This window comes from Bidens hawaiensis, unplaced genomic scaffold, assembly GCF_021521415.1.
Source record: "Bidens hawaiensis isolate Kalapana, Puna unplaced genomic scaffold, B.hawaiensis_p1.1 tig00033913_1, whole genome shotgun sequence".
NCBI lineage: Eukaryota > Viridiplantae > Streptophyta > Magnoliopsida > Asterales > Asteraceae > Bidens > Bidens hawaiensis.
Window position 1 is genome coordinate 42803 of NW_027495852.1, and position 15546 is coordinate 58348.

At 33.4% G+C, this 15546-nt stretch overlaps 2 protein-coding genes and 1 pseudogene across 3 annotated transcripts; 2 read left to right on the plus strand and 1 right to left on the minus strand.

Annotated features, from left to right (window-relative positions):
- Window positions 1-616: 616 nt before the first annotated feature.
- LOC143585609 (amino acid permease 6-like) lies at window positions 617-3897 on the minus strand. 2 transcript variants are annotated; one of them, XM_077067366.1, is made up of 6 exons: window positions 3610-3897; window positions 3306-3539; window positions 2699-2792; window positions 2404-2618; window positions 2165-2307; window positions 617-1264 (listed from the first exon to the last, which is right to left on the minus strand). In XM_077067366.1, the coding sequence occupies exons 1-6, from the start codon at window positions 3716-3718 to the stop codon at window positions 617-619; spliced, it is 1443 nt and encodes a 480-aa protein (XP_076923481.1). In that variant the 5' UTR covers window positions 3719-3897. The 2 variants fall into 2 exon arrangements, with proteins under 2 accessions (XP_076923481.1, XP_076923480.1); XM_077067365.1 differs by having other exon boundaries at window positions 2165-2313.
- Window positions 3898-5695: 1798 nt separating this feature from the next.
- Window positions 5696-9167, plus strand: LOC143585611 (uncharacterized). The gene is made up of 7 exons (XM_077067368.1): window positions 5696-5882; window positions 7277-7334; window positions 7412-7714; window positions 7805-7853; window positions 7953-8047; window positions 8473-8597; window positions 8925-9167. Exons 1-7 carry the CDS (start codon window positions 5725-5727, stop codon window positions 8980-8982), a joined length of 846 nt encoding a protein of 281 aa, XP_076923483.1. The 5' UTR covers window positions 5696-5724; the 3' UTR covers window positions 8983-9167.
- A 3047-nt stretch (window positions 9168-12214) lies between these two features.
- LOC143585610 (putative aspartic proteinase GIP2 pseudogene) lies at window positions 12215-13590 on the plus strand (annotated as a pseudogene).
- The last annotated feature ends 1956 nt before the right edge of the window (window positions 13591-15546 follow it).

Here is a 15546-nt window from a genome sequence, read left to right on the forward strand (position 1 = left end):
TAGTCTTACTAACTTTGTCACACTCGATAAATGAACTCAAATTTATTCCCGATTAAGATTCTACTTGTTTAAGCGTGACTTGATTTAGCGCATTTACCTTGTCAGTGTAAAACAACTCACGAACACTACGGTTTATTTACAGTTTGCTTTGATGTATGATTATTTAGATATTAAATAAATTTATTGTAAAAAACAAAAAATGATATTGAATACTTCTATTGGTAAAAGGTTACTTATAAAAAGGTTATTGAACACTTGGTTATTTAGTATATCCATTTTAAAAATTATACCATCACATTCTTTCATTAAACTTTGTTATAAAACATAAGTGTTTGGAATGCATAGAGTAGAGATGTTAAACATCTTCACATTTTCACCCAAATGTTTTAAACTTAATATAATCAACACAACTTAAGTTGTTTATGATTAACATTCAATAATCAATTAATCACACACATTAGGCTTTTGAACTTTGGAGCATTTTTGTAAAGCACACAACATGATAATCATTCATAGGAATGCATTCATACAAAGAGTTTAATGTTTGTTTTGCAAATAGATATCACAATATTAAGCTAATTGAAGTTCAATACACTAACAAAATCACAAATACTAATCAAGTCTGGAATGGTTTGTATTTCTTAACATATGTCAACAATCCTTGAACAGATCCAATAGCCGCAACCAACGAAACCACCAAGCAAGCCATACTTAATATCTTTAGCCACACCCATGTAAAAGAAAACCTTGGTATCTTAGCCCGAGCAATGTACATCTCAATCGGGAAGTACACAGTCATTGGGTAGAAAGTACCCGCACCTATCAATCCCACAAAACTATTGAAAAATGGAAAGATCATAGCTACGACAACCGTCAGTACAACATAGCTTGTTCTCCATACCAACCTAAACACGTTGATATAGTATTCTCCGTAAAATGGGACATTCATAATATGTTCCGTTGTTACGAAGTTGCTATTAGGCCATCGTTGTTTAGATTTTAATTCAACGTAAGCGAATAAAGGTTGGCAAAAGACTTGGTATGCGCCAACAAGGTGAACAGCGATGCAAACGTTGGCAAAGTCGATGAGCCAGAAGGGTTCGTAGAAGCCAAAGCCAGTCAGGAAGTTGCCTGGCGCCTTGTTACCAAATGCGGCGTAGCCAAGGGTTCCACATAGCATGTAGAATATGGTTGTGGTTGAGACTCCTACTAATGAGGCCTTCTTCATTACCTTGTTTTCTGGTGGGTGTGATTTCAAAGTGTCCTACAGTTTCAAGTACATGTTTATATTATTAAAGACACTTTTGTATATGTTATAGTACCATTAACTTAGTGATATATATGGTTTATGGCATGATGGATGCAATGCTAAAATGAAAATGAAAAATGGAAGTCAACCAAATTTGAATATCAAGTGTCAACTAGCTTCAACCTATTTGGTAGTGGTGACAAGAAAATCGAATTAACCGAATCAAAACCGAAAAAACCAAACAGAAGCAGTAACCGACGGTTATTATATTATTATTTATTTTGAAAAACCGGCTTTCGGTTTCGGTTATTACCCTATTTAAAAAAACCGAACCGTAAAAAAATGGAGATTGAGACTAACTTTTATTTGTTTTTTAATTAAAAACTTTGTTGGATTTTAAACTATACTGCTCTAGCAACTTTTTATTCGTATGGTTCCACGTATCACGTGCCTCTCTTTGTTTTTTAACTTCAATATATATGTGGTGCTGTAATACGTTTTTTACAAGCTTAAAATCTGCATTTTTATCCTTTGAATTTTTTTTTGCAATGTCTAATAGTTGAGGGAAAAAACCGGGAAGAATCGAAAACTAATCGGTTGATATATTAAAAAAACCGATGACTTCGGTTTCAAATTGTATTGAAATCTATAAAATAAACCCATTGAACTATTATCCACTGGGAAAATACTTAGTAATCTACAAATATTAAATCTGCATTCCTTTTTGTTTAATCATTAAAGTTAAACATTCACATAGATGATAACTAACCTAAAAAACTTTATGTAAGCTATATTATTAATTTTGTAGATATAAATACTTATATAACATAAATGAATTAGTTTTGTAGATATAAATACTTATATAAAATAAATGAAAGCATAATTATAATTATAAGAATGTGTGACCTAGAGTACCTGAATCTCAATGAGAACAGTAGAATAAGTATAAGCAAAAGCAATGTCACCAATAGACTGAAATGTCCTCCAAACTTTCTCTTCTCCGGTCACGTCGACTCCGACTTCTACTCCAGTTAAACTCGTCTTTACATTTGCTCCAACTCCACCTATATATCATATCATATCATATCATATTTTACATTACATTTTTAACACTTACTTAAAAACTAAACAAGCATAAAAATTTACTAGCTTACCAATCACTTTTGCCAATGATAAGCCAAGACCAATGGAAGAGTACGAAAAAGACATGATCGCGGCAAGTATGGAGAGCCAAGAGAGCTTGTGAAAGTTAGGAATCTGGCATAATAATATTTGAACAGCCGCAAATAATATCATGTATGGATAGTTTGTCGGGTTACAAGTTGCCGCGTGCCCATTTGAATGATAGCAGTTCGATCTTTTAACGGCCCTATTAAATAAAATCTAGTTAATGGCTTACTGCGGAGTCAAAACGTATTTTAGAATAATGTATCAAAACTAAATACATACGCCATACTAAGAGAGGCAGTGATGGTATATCCTATTGTAGCACCAATAAAATTTGCATATTGAGCTAATCCACATAAGTGCACATAACTCCCTCCTGAAAATAAATAAATGAATTAGTTACTGGTTTATTGGATTTTAATAATCTTTATATAATGGTATTGACTGATAATAATCAATATTCATTTTATCGTCACCGTCGGTCCCAAATTTTAAAAAGTTGACTCACAGTGGTCCCACGATAATAATAACTTTTTTCCCAAATTTCAAATTATTGTTTTAGCGTTTTTTTATCAAAATAAGGATACGAAACAATGCTTCAAATAAGGTGCTTGAATTTAAAAATTACAATTAACAAAAATCAAGTCGTTTGGATCGGCGCTTCGAGCTAAGTTTTACACCAATCGAAAAATGCCTAAAACATTAGTTTGAAAATCGAAAAAAAAATAACGCCGTTATGTCTTTTTTTAACGGGGGACCATTGATGCCAACTTTGTAAATATTGGGACCGTCAGTGGAAATAAATTAATATGGATTATTAAAATGCAATAATCCTTTATTTATTAACTAAAATGAAACATGAAGACCGGACACTAGAGCGGATACGTACCTAGATTAGCATGAACAACCTCCATGTAAGTATAGTTACGTTTTCCAGACACAGGGTCAAGTGTCCGGTAGGCGTCGGCAAGGAGAGTGGAGGTGAAGTAAGTAATGAAAGAAAAAGCCATGAGGACAACAGGCCCAACAACCCAACCTAGCTGTGCAATAGCCCATGCTAGGGACAACACTCCGGATCCTATCACAGCCGTAATGATATGTGCACTTGCAGTCATCAAAGTTCCTGTAACACGTTTATAATAATATAAAAAAAGTGTTTGTTTAGCTGTTAAAAAAAAGATCGAGTGGATTACCTGTTCGTTTCTCTCGGCCATCATCGTCTAGATTTTTGCGATCGCCGTTGAGGTTGTCGTTGGCAACCTCAAGAGTTGATGTTTTGTTCTTGTGAATGTGTGCATCCATGAGTCTTGGGGTGTGCTTTGGTTGTGTTGAGTTGGAACATGTAACTGTTGGGGAATTTAAGGGAAGAAATATAATTTGGAATTCATTAGTAATCAAATGTATTTAATCAAATGTGATTTAATTGCATTTAAGGTTGTCTTTAATGGCAATCAATGTGTTTTCTATTACATTAAATAAATACAGAATGAATCAACCTTTACGAAACAAATTAATTTTTTTTCTTTTTAAGAAAAAGTGTTTTGTTATAAAAAAATTATTTAATAAACTTTTTTAAAAAATGTCTTTAGCACATAAAAATCTATAAACTTTTATGATTTTTTTTATTTTACAAAAAAAATTCTATCCAGTGTTAAATTTGAACAGGTTTGTGACTAATTAATAATTATTGATACAACTAATTGCGATTAAAAGCATTTAAGACCTTAGAATGTGGCGAGTCTTAGGGCAAAAATTTACTTTTTCTAGTGTTTAAAACATTCATGCATTATATATATTTATTTTATATGAAAAGTCAAATAATTTTACTACATTTAAAATTCAGATATAACTATTTTATTTTAATATTTAACATGAATAAAGTAAGTCAAAGTTTGTCACAAAATATGATCTCTTTAGTTTTGTCTTTTCAAAAGGAAACAATGTACATTAATTTGTGTAGTTTGAAAATATACATATTAATAATAATATTAACTTTAACTCCATCATTATTTACTTTCGTTTATTTATTTTTTCATTTTTTTCAAACTGTAAGATTTTATAAACAAATCAACAATAACAATAGGCCGCCTCCACAACTCGGAGAAGAACAAAGTAACAAACCACCAAAACAAAACTACAAACTACATGGATTGAACCTACCACCAATCCGACCATTTTCGTGATTTACACTTGCTTATAGTTTTAAACCAAAGGAAACCTAAATACTTGATATCTCATATAACCTCTTCAATCTTTGCCTCCAAAAAGTTTCTTGTTCCTCTCGCTCATCGCTTTTCAAATTCTCCAACAAATAATAATCACAATTAAGTTATAAAATACATTTGGAAATTAAAAGTAATATGTTGAGACTTCTTTATTTGTGATTATGGGCCTCAGTTACTTGTGATAAAACAACAAATGTTGTATGTAAATAGATTTTTATCAAATGTATAAATTTGTGATTCTAGACTTTATATTGTTTGTGTTATATAATTCATTATTTTAACTTCAGTTTCGTTTCTTTATTTCAAATAACATACTTTATTTATTTTTATTATTTGACAAATCTCGTTTAATACATTGATTCTAAAGCTAGTAAAAAAGGGAAAACGACAAAAATCTCCATTTTGGCCATGGTAATCCCCAAAATGTCCATACAAATCCCACATGCTCCATTATGTCCATCCCAAAACCAACCGATCCGCCTTTTTTTTCTAACCCAATTATCAGGCGACACTCGCCAAGAATGTTTCCTGTCGGCGACTTGTTTTTTGATCCGTTCAAAAAACATGTTTTAGGCAGCGCCTGGTTTTCAAATCTAGGCGTCAGGTGAGTTTTTCTAGGCGACAAGTGATTTTTTAGTCGTCTGGTGGATTTTTAAAATCCAATTGGCTACTAGATTAATCTAGAGTTGCACAAACCGGTTTGGGTTGAAACCGTTTGGTTTGGTCAACAAAAGTCAAAACCGGTTTATGATTGGTTTTGGTTTTAATCGGTTTGGTTAACCGGTGTGAAACCAATTTTGGGGGAGAAAATTACAAACCGGTTCCAAACATGTTTCTACATAATTTGCCCACCTCTAGATTAATCCACCTGTCGCCCGAAACATTTTTGTTGGCCGTGTTAGAAAACGAGACTCCAACAGGAACCATTCTCGACAAGTGTCGCTCAATTATTAGATTATAAAATAAAAAAGACATCACACAGTTAGTTAATTATGAGCCGGACATAATAAAACCGGTGAGACATGTATGAACATCTTCCCTAGCCTTCCGCCTTTTACCATTTCAAATTCCAGTTTCACAATAATGTCGATTAATCGAGACGCCATGGAAGGTGGAGGCCGATCGGAGATGGAGTACACCGATATCGAAGCATCCGCCGACTCGATTGACGCCTCTGTCATGTTTCATCTCCTTATGGACCTTCTAGGGTTTCTTCTCTTTATGCATCAACAAATACCTTCGTAAGCTTCCTATTATTATTATTATTACTATTATTATTTGTATGAATCCTTGAGTATTTGTGTTTAAATTAGATATAGATCAATAACCGAACTAACTGAATTTAACTGACAACCGAGTTAAATGAAAAGCTGTTTTTGTTTTCTACACTCGGTTAACCGAACTTAACTGAACTGAATTCATATTTTAATATATTTCTAGCTATTATACTTTCATTTCGTGTATTTATACCTCTGTTTCATATATTTAGGTTTGTAAACGAACCGAATGTTCATCAACTGTTCGTTTATGTTTGCTTATTTCATTAATTTTCACAATTTGTTTGATTCGTTGAGTATTTATGCGTGAATGACCGAAACCTAACTGAAATTAACTGAGAACTGAGTTCGACGGGAAGCGGTTTTTTGTTTTTTACACACGGTTAACCGAAAATTAACCAAACTGAACCGAAACGAACAATTCATATTTTCATATATTTCTAGCTCGTATACCTTCATTTCATGTATTTATGCTTCTATTTCATGTATTTAGGTTTGTAAATGTACCAAATGTTCATGAACTGTTCGGTTAGATGATCGTTTATTTCATAAACGAACGAACATTCATAAACTTTTTTTGTTCGTTTAGTAGTATTATAGTTAAACGGACGAAAATGAACACACGTTTTGTTCATTCATTTATGTTCGTGGACGTGCATTTGTGTTCGTGAACGTTCTTTAATTAATGTTGTTCGTTCGTTGATGTTTGCTTATGTTCGCTTATTTACGGAAATGAACTCAAGTTTTGAATGAATGATGATGAATTTTTTTTGGTAGAGTCATCATGAAAATTTTGAATGAATCTTGTAAATTTAAGCCACTAATTTAGATACGCCTATGGATGGATGTATCAGACTTGTTTGTTTGAGTTTAACTTCTGATCATTTATGTTTGGTCAATTATGTTAATTTGTGTTCGTTTATGTTAGTTACATAATATTCGTTTAAGTCTGTTTGTTTGTTTACATTCGTGAATGGTTCGATTAGGTTATAAATGAATGTACATGAACGAACATGCCCGTTTTCTTAATGAATGAATATGGACAAAAAAATTGTGTTTGATTATATGTCCGTGTTCGGTTATAGTTCAATGAATGAACATGAGCATGCCCCCATTCATGTTCGTTTGATTCGTTTACGGCCTGTTTATGATCTCAGAAAGTGAACTTTTGCATAAAGTGTTAACGGAGTTCTAATGTTGTGTTGAATTTTAAGGTTTGGATTAAAGATGAAGCTTATTTAGGCTTAACTGAATGTTAGTTCTCGGTTTCCAGTTACATAGAGTTGCTGTTTTCCATGATTTCAAAGAATGCCTATTACATTTCATTTTTTATTTTTTATAAATATGATTGTTGGCAGGATCTTACAAGATCTCAGTCTTGAGTTTGATGCAATGAATACAGAGTATAAAGAGTTGGTACGTAATACGTATAAAGTATTCCTAAAGAAGTCTGTAATGTCATTTTATTTACCTTTTATTAATTTGATTTTCAGGAAGTAGTTATTGCACAAACGGAAATGAAGGCGTCTCAACGAAGAGTACAAATGGGAAGAAAGAGAGAAGTGAAATATGTGATAAAAAGACTTGAAAAGCTGATGAAAACTGTTGCTAATACCCAAACTGCCCTCCAACTGGCCTTCACTGAAATTCCACATGTTGAGTCTGTCATTTTGGTTCTTGGAGCTAGTCCGGTTCGGCCTAGACACGTTTACGAGCTGTGCTTTTCACACGGAAAAGATGGTTCTGAAGCTTGTGATTTTACTAAAACAAGAGTTGCAGAAGTGATTTCAAGAAAGGTCCTTTTTGGTTAATATCTTTTTTATAGCTTAACCTGTTTGGCCCGTTAAAGATATTATTTAACCCGAGTCAACTCTAACACTGAACAGGTTATCAGGACGCTGATATCCAAAGGTGCTGGATCTGAATCGTATGCAGGTATTTTCTAATAAGCTAGAGAATTACATAATTAAAAAACCGTAAATTTATTAAAAAGAAGCTGAGTTGAAACTATATTAAAGCTTTGCAAATTTTTAGGCCCTTCAAAGTTATTCTTGTTGGTCAAAGCTCCTTCTTCGTTCAATATGCCGCTGCATTTTCTTCCCAAGCGTGATTTTAGACAAAACAAAAAGGTAATATGCTTCTTAACTAAAGTTTACTATCTTCACCGTCTGACCCGTTAGAGAATAAATATCATTCATAATCATCTTGACTCAGTTGACTATTAGACCAAAACTTTGGGTTCTCTATTACACTTTGTTTTTATCTTTGCTGCAGTAATTACATTAGTATCTGTACTGCTGTACATATTCTGCAATCATATTTTGTAAAATGGAGGTGATAATGTGATATACACGTATAAAATATGATGCATAGTTGCATACACATAAAATGTATACACTATAGCTACAAGATGTTTGGAGTTTGTACTTTACATGTATGAATAAAACTATATTTCATGTATATATCACTTTCCTTGTAAAACTTGTGGTTTTAACTTTTAATTATTGAAGTTTTTGTCTAGTAAAATGTAACATACATTTTTCTGTATTTGCAGATAGTGCCTATGAGATTAAGAATCAAATGTAGAAACCAAGACCGAACGATCCATTCTCTAAATGGTGACGCTCAACCTGCAAACGCAAGCAACACGTTGGACTCTACTTCAGATGATTACATCTGGTAATATCTTATTGAAATTTATGCTTTTCGTAGACTTCATGATCTTCTTTAATTCTTGTTTTTACCTGCAAAGTTATCTTGCCATTTATGAAAAATTCTCGGTTCGGGTTTTTCTTTTCCAAACGGGTCAAAATGGTTTATAAATCAGTAGAAGTCTAGTTTTAATGCGCAATATCTTTTTTTTATTCAAATATTTAGATTATTGTTTTTGTAATCATAGTGAATTTTTTATTTATATGTTAATTGGATAAAAAGTGTTTATGGGTCAACCCGTATTAGAATCACCCATTTCAACTCGAACTCATTTTGACCCGTCACACGTTACAGGTTTCAGTGTCGGCATGTTATCAAAGGTTTGGTATCCAAGTCATCACCAGAAGAGTGAAAAGTACATCAACAAAATAGGTTAGAAGTTGGCTTCCTTGTAGTCGGGAACAAAATTAGCGAATGTGGTTGTTTCGATAATGAAGAACAATATAAAAGTAGGAGTTTCATCATGCCGAATATGTACCATGACATATGTTTGTAATCCAAAAGAAAAGTTCGTGTTTGGTTGTACCATGTACCGACTAAGTTTATCGACGCCTTCCATGAGGTCATGGCGCTATATAAGGAATAAAAAAAGATTAAATCCTTTTTTTTTTGACGATCCGCTCACGACCCCAACCCAGGTCACAACCCACTTTTTAATTAAATATATTTTTGTTTGTTTCAAACAATTTGTTTTCTATATAATTTGATTTTTTTTAATAGCTTATATTATTTAACTTATATTAAAAATCTAAAAACACAATCTTTTTTAGTTTATTTTTATGAACATTTCGATATAAATTTTATTAAAAACAGAGCACTTTTAAAAATATTTATTTTTTTTATATATTATTATATGTAAATTTTTGTTTTCTTAATACTTGTAAAATTTCAATGTTCTTTTTATAGAATTATGATATTATTTTATTTGTCATTTGTCCACACTCTATTGGTTTATTAGATTTTTTTGATGAATATCATTATCTAAAAATCTAGCATTATCTACTTCTATGTATTATATATATTGGATAGAACAAGAATGTATTCACATCCAATCCTAGTTTTCTATCTCCATCCACTTTTGATTTCGTATTCGCTACCATGGATCCCCTCGTTTTCAAACTATCATATGAGTCTTCGAGATGGAGATTACCCGATTAGTCAATACTATGAAACACTTTTTATTATTCAAACCCGATTCAAGTTCCCGTCATTAATAATACTCAAACCTCACAAAATACTAAACTGAACACAAGTACACAACCATATGGTCCATATTAAGTTGTTATTATCAAAAATATTAACTCTCACCCTCAAAATCATATCGTGTAACACAAATACGAGCAGTTTAACGTTCAGTGTATTTTTCTATGCGTGCCAAATAAGTTGGCATGTAATAATCAAGTTAAAACAAGCTAACTAGGTTGGTGAGTTGTAAAAATAGGTTAAATGGGTCAAAATGGTTAAGTGGTCAACTAGTTTGAATAAACATGTTGACAGGTCAATTTGCTAGATTAAATGAGTTAAACAGATTAACCCAAACACGTAACAAACAAAAACATGAATTTTTTATATATGGTGTTTGTATGCTTTCGGATATGATTACAAATTGCCACTTGCATTGATACAATGTGAATATAAATATACATAGTAGCCAGTTCCCCGGTTTTATTCGTAAAGTCTCTATTCCTTAATAATCAAAGCCTAAATATTCTCTAATTCTCTACCTTATGACATATATTTAGTTAAGTCCAATACCGTTAACTCTTTAATTGAAACACGCAGACAATCAAAACTACACTATCACACAATTTGGATAAGGAAACAAGCATGTAATCAAATAAGTTATTTTAATTTTTTTTAACAACGAATTTTTGTATTTAAGCTACCGCACTCTTCAAATTTGGAGCGTCATGATGCACCACTATAACCAGACTATGCTGTCTTAACCGGACTCACACTGGCTTGGGTGTTCCCCCGGGAAACCATACTGCTGACTGTCACTTAACATCCATTGTGCCACCACAAGAGCAGAACTCTCTGGCGTAACACACGGTGGGACGAAAGCCCGGGTGAGCTCAGGATTCAAACTGACAAGGCGTAGCTCAAATCCTTCATTGTCCATATCCACCCAAATGTAACACGAGTGGGATTCGAACTTGAGTCTCCGCTGAAGAATCCAAGCCTATTCTCACTAAACCATAAGGGAAGTTGTAGTGGGCGAGAAAACAGCCCCTTTTGGGGCAACAACCAATTTTGACCCCCCCCCCCCCACCCCGGGGGGATAAATGGGGCGATGGAGGGGGAGGGGGGGGGCAAGTATTTCTCGCCTGTTTGTGTGTGTGTGATATATATATATATGGCTATAACACTATTACACCCAAAAAACAAAACTCACTATTTACTGACTGGGCGACATATACGCAAATCGCTCATTCTATATCCCACGACCCCACTACACATAACCTAAGTGGGGATAAATAAGTTATTTTAATATGACTACTTTCTGACCGAATATTTGAATTCAATAAAATAAGTCAAATACCGTCAAAATCTTTAAATTATTTGAACCAATTAAACTACACTATCACACGTTGGTTCGAGATGTCATCAAATGGAATTATTTTAATATAACTAGGGAAGTTCATTGGAAACTATGAATGGAGTGAATGGAGGTGGGTATGTTTTATTGAATTCATATCGAGTTCGGTTCATTTCAAGTTCTTTTATTCGAAACTTAAGTTTAAAAAACTTTTCACTCGGGTAACACATGTTTATTATTTATTAAATATTTAATTTTATCAAGATTTATCAAGATATAGTTATTTTATATATATTTATGGCTATATTTTATAATATAATGCATTATGTATTATTTGGTTATTTCTATCATAACTATATATAATAATTTTATTATGTAATTATATATTTTTTACATTTTAAAATTTATAATATTTATATAAATAATAAGTTTTTTACATTTGTAAGTCTATAGACACACTCGGTATTTGAATCTTAGTTTTCCATACTTATAAGTGAGCTTTAATTAATACTTGAGGTTATACTTAGACTTATTTAAACTCATCTTGATTCAAATTATTAACACACGCTCATCTCGAATAGCTAAAAAGCGTTTTGTTTCCTTTTATCAAAACATATATTCAACCCCTTTGAATGTATTTATTAAACAGCTTAACTTTTCTGTTTAAAAGGGGTTAGCGACGCAGCTTGTTATCTGAGTGAACGTCACACTAACATTATCCGTTTATCTTCCATTTCAATATAAACACTACTTTTTAATGAATTAAAAATATTATTTTTTTTTAATCTAAAGAATTTTAAATAATTGTGATAAACTGGCAACATTTTATTTTCAAAAATATGTACGAACAAACTAAGTCAAATTTTGTAGCTTATATCATTAGTGGTCATTTTAATTAAATTACTTAAGCCAGCTTTCATTGAATAATATTATTATCATGATCATCTCATCATGTAAGTATACGTAACATTCATCATGCCTATAAATTCAGACACAATGTGACCACTAATTCACCACACAACAATATTCACTAATAATACTATTAATGGCTTCCTTTGCTAGTAAATCACTCATGTTCTATGTTTTTCTTTTAATAATATGTCTCACTTCAGCACAACCGTAGTTTCGGCCATCCGCACTGGTGGTTCTAGTGAGGAAAGACGCCGCAACTAACCAATACGTTACTCGTATTAACCAAAGGACACCTTTGGTGCAAGAAAGCCTAGTGGTGAATCTTGGTGGCCGGTTTTTATGGGTTGATTGTGATAATAACTATGTATCGTCAACTTACAGACCGGCTCATTGCCTGTCTGCTCAATGCTCGTTAGCTGGAGCGGGGACAGACGGTTGTGGGTCCTGTTTTGGTTCACCTAGACCGGGGTGTAGTAACAACACGTGTAATTTGTTTCCTCATAACCCGATTATTAGGACTTTCACAATTGGTGATGTGTCCACAGACGTGGTTCAGGTCAGGTCCACTAACGGGTTGAATCCTGGTCGACCCGTCATTGTTCCTAGGCTTTTGTTTTCTTGTGCACCCACTTTCTTGTTGCGAGAACTTGCAAGTGGGGTGTCTGGAATGGCCGGACCAGGATTGGGCTTCCTACCCAGTTGGCTGCAGCTTTCAGCTTTGACAGGAAATTTGCCATTTGTTTGTCGTCATCTACGAACTCAGACGGTGTTATATTCTTCGGGGATGGACCATACAACTTCCTTCCGAATATTGACATTTCACCGTTATTGAAAACAACCCGACTTATTATTAATCGCGTGAACACAGCTTCCATGGCTACCCCAGGCGAGCCGTCAGCCGAGTACTATATAGGCGTGAGCTCAATCAGGGTTAACGGTAAGTCCATACCGCTAAACACCTCATTGTTGTCGATTGACAACGAAGGCAACAGTGGGACCAAACTCAGCACTGTAAACCCAACACGGTCCTCGAGACCTCAATCTACAGTTCACCGACTACAGCCTTCATTAGAGAGGTTGAAGCCATGAACATTACCAGAGTTGCATCTGTGGGCCCCTTTGACGTGTGCTTCAGTGCAACTAATATATTTGGCACACGTGTGGGGCCCACGGTTCCATCTATTGAGTTAGTTCTTCAAAACAAGAACACCGTATGGTTGATAACTGGATCAAACTCTATGGTACGAGTAAATGATAATGTACTATGTCTTGCGTTCGTTAACGGTGGGTCAGACCTGATTACACCGGTTGTGATAGGTGGGTATCAACTAGAGAACAATTTTCTTCAGTTCGATATTGCTACTTCAACTCTAGGGTTCAGCTCAACTCTCTTGGGTATACGAACCAGTTGCGCCAACTTCAACTTTACGGTTAATGCCTAAACATGATTATTATGTTGTAAACACACAAATTAATATTGTTGTACGAATAAAATGTGTGATATCAATAGCATTTTATAATCGTTTGTTGTTGTGCAGCTTGTTGTTCGCTTGCCTGTCACTTTATTGTAATCGTTTTGTAGTAACTTATTATTATTAAAAAAAAAATTCTTATAATAGTTAATTAATCTCATTGTTTTTTAAAATTGATTGCATTGATCGGTCGAATGAGTTAAAAAAAGATTCATTTTTAAATTAAGTGCGGAACTAGGTCTCCAAATTAAGGGGTGAATACACACAAATGCGCGCGCGCACGCGCACACACACATATATATATACATACCAAACAATGTTGTTGTGACAGTAAACTGAAAGAAACTTTCTTTGTCTTCTGACAGAATAATATGCAGCAAAAACTGTAATTTTTAACAGCATTATAATGCAGCGAAGCTGCACCTTAACACCGTTAAAATACAGCAAAAACTACACGCTTTTGACAGCATAACATGCAGCTAAACTGCAATTTTTTATAGTATTAAAGTGCAGTGAAACTGCACTTAAAAAATCCATTTTCAGCCTTCTTTTGGCCCATTTACTTTCTAGATGAGGAACCTGCGTGTTTGCTTAGTTATTCCACAACACACAGTCTAAATGCAATGCGTTGGAGATGGTCTTATAATAACAGATAGAGACTTAGCTTCGATGAACGCACACTAATGAGTTTCCCCGAATGTTGCTTGATAACTCTATGAATGAGACATTTTTTTAAACATTAATAAGAAATGCAAGCCAACCTTCGCTTCGCAACACGATTGGGACTCCTATAGTTTTATGCGGAATCTATTAGTTGAGTCCCCAATGCGGGATGCATACTAAAAGTATTGTGTGGACCAAAAAGTAAAGATGTAAGGGTAAAAAATTCATCATTAAAGTTAATGAGCCAAAAAATAAAATATGTGAAACAAACGTCGATGGGCCAAAAAGTATAAATGTGAAACTAGGGTAGCAATTCAAAAGCTATCACGCGTTGTGATTATACGTGAAGATAATTCGATCGGTGTGGGTTCTATTCGTAACGGCAAAAGTTACTTAGCAAAAATTTCATCACCAAAGTTTAGTAGCCAACAAAATATATATGCGAAACATGGAAAACAAAAGTTGATGGGCAAAAAACTTATACATGTGAAACTAAATTTTTGAGGGGCCAATAGCATATATATGTGAAACTTAAAGTTAAGGACTTTACGGTTTGGGTCATAGGTCTAAAAGGGTTATGGTCGGAACGGGTCAATACAAAAAAGGTTAATCTGGTTCAGATTGGTCGAGATAGGTTCAGGTCCAAAGGGGTCAAGTCAAGTGGATGTCAGGTTAGAACAATGCCGAGTCAGAACGAGTTGCGCGCATACTATTGTGAGGTCACGCATATACGGGCACAGTAACATGCTTTAAAAATAGGGGTGTGCATGCGATTCGGGGCTAAAACCGAACCGAAAACCAAGCTTTTGGTTTTTCAAAACCGTTTGGTTTCGTTTTTTTGATTTTCGGTTTTCGGGTTCAATTCGGTTTTTTCGGTTTTTCTATTCGTATTTTGGGCCAAAAAAGTTTGACCCAAGATATTGAATTGGGCTTAATTTTATTTTTTTTAAATAATGATTAACAAAATATTGTTTTTATGTGCATAGAATATTAAGAGCTAAAAAAGATGCTCACCTTCAAAATTATAAATAAAATGTCATAAATTCAACAGCAAACCTTAAATATGAAACAAATATTCAAATGGATAAAACATAAACGATTCAATCAAAAAGCAATTCAACATAAACGATGCACATTCAATAGAGTAATATTATTATTATTATTAATCACATAAGGAATAAAACAAATAGTTATAAGTTGGTTTGGTTTTAATAGTTACGGTTCAGTTATTACGGTTTTTCAGTTTTTTTTTATTATTTCGGTTCGGTTCGACTTTTTCGGTTATTCACAAACACAAAACCACACCAAAACCAATATTACAATTTTTAAT

Bases quoted from the DNA above. Each gene is read 5' to 3' on its own strand.
- LOC143585609 (XM_077067365.1), bottom strand. From the start codon at position 3,718: ATGGATGCACACATTCACAAGAACAAAACATCAACTCTTGAGGTTGCC. The intron at 2,314-2,403 runs GTAAGCTAGTAA...TATGATATATAG, and splicing joins ATCATTGGCAAAAGTGATTG to GTGGAGTTGGAGCAAATGTA. The intron at 1,265-2,164 runs GTACTCTAGGTC...TTGAAACTGTAG, and splicing joins CTGTTCTCATTGAGATTCAG to GACACTTTGAAATCACACCC.
- LOC143585611 (XM_077067368.1), top strand. From the start codon at position 5,725: ATGTCGATTAATCGAGACGCCATGGAAGGTGGAGGCCGATCGGAGATG. The intron at 8,048-8,472 runs GTAATATGCTTC...CTGTATTTGCAG, and splicing joins ATTTTAGACAAAACAAAAAG to ATAGTGCCTATGAGATTAAG. The intron at 8,598-8,924 runs GTAATATCTTAT...CACACGTTACAG, and splicing joins ACTTCAGATGATTACATCTG to GTTTCAGTGTCGGCATGTTA.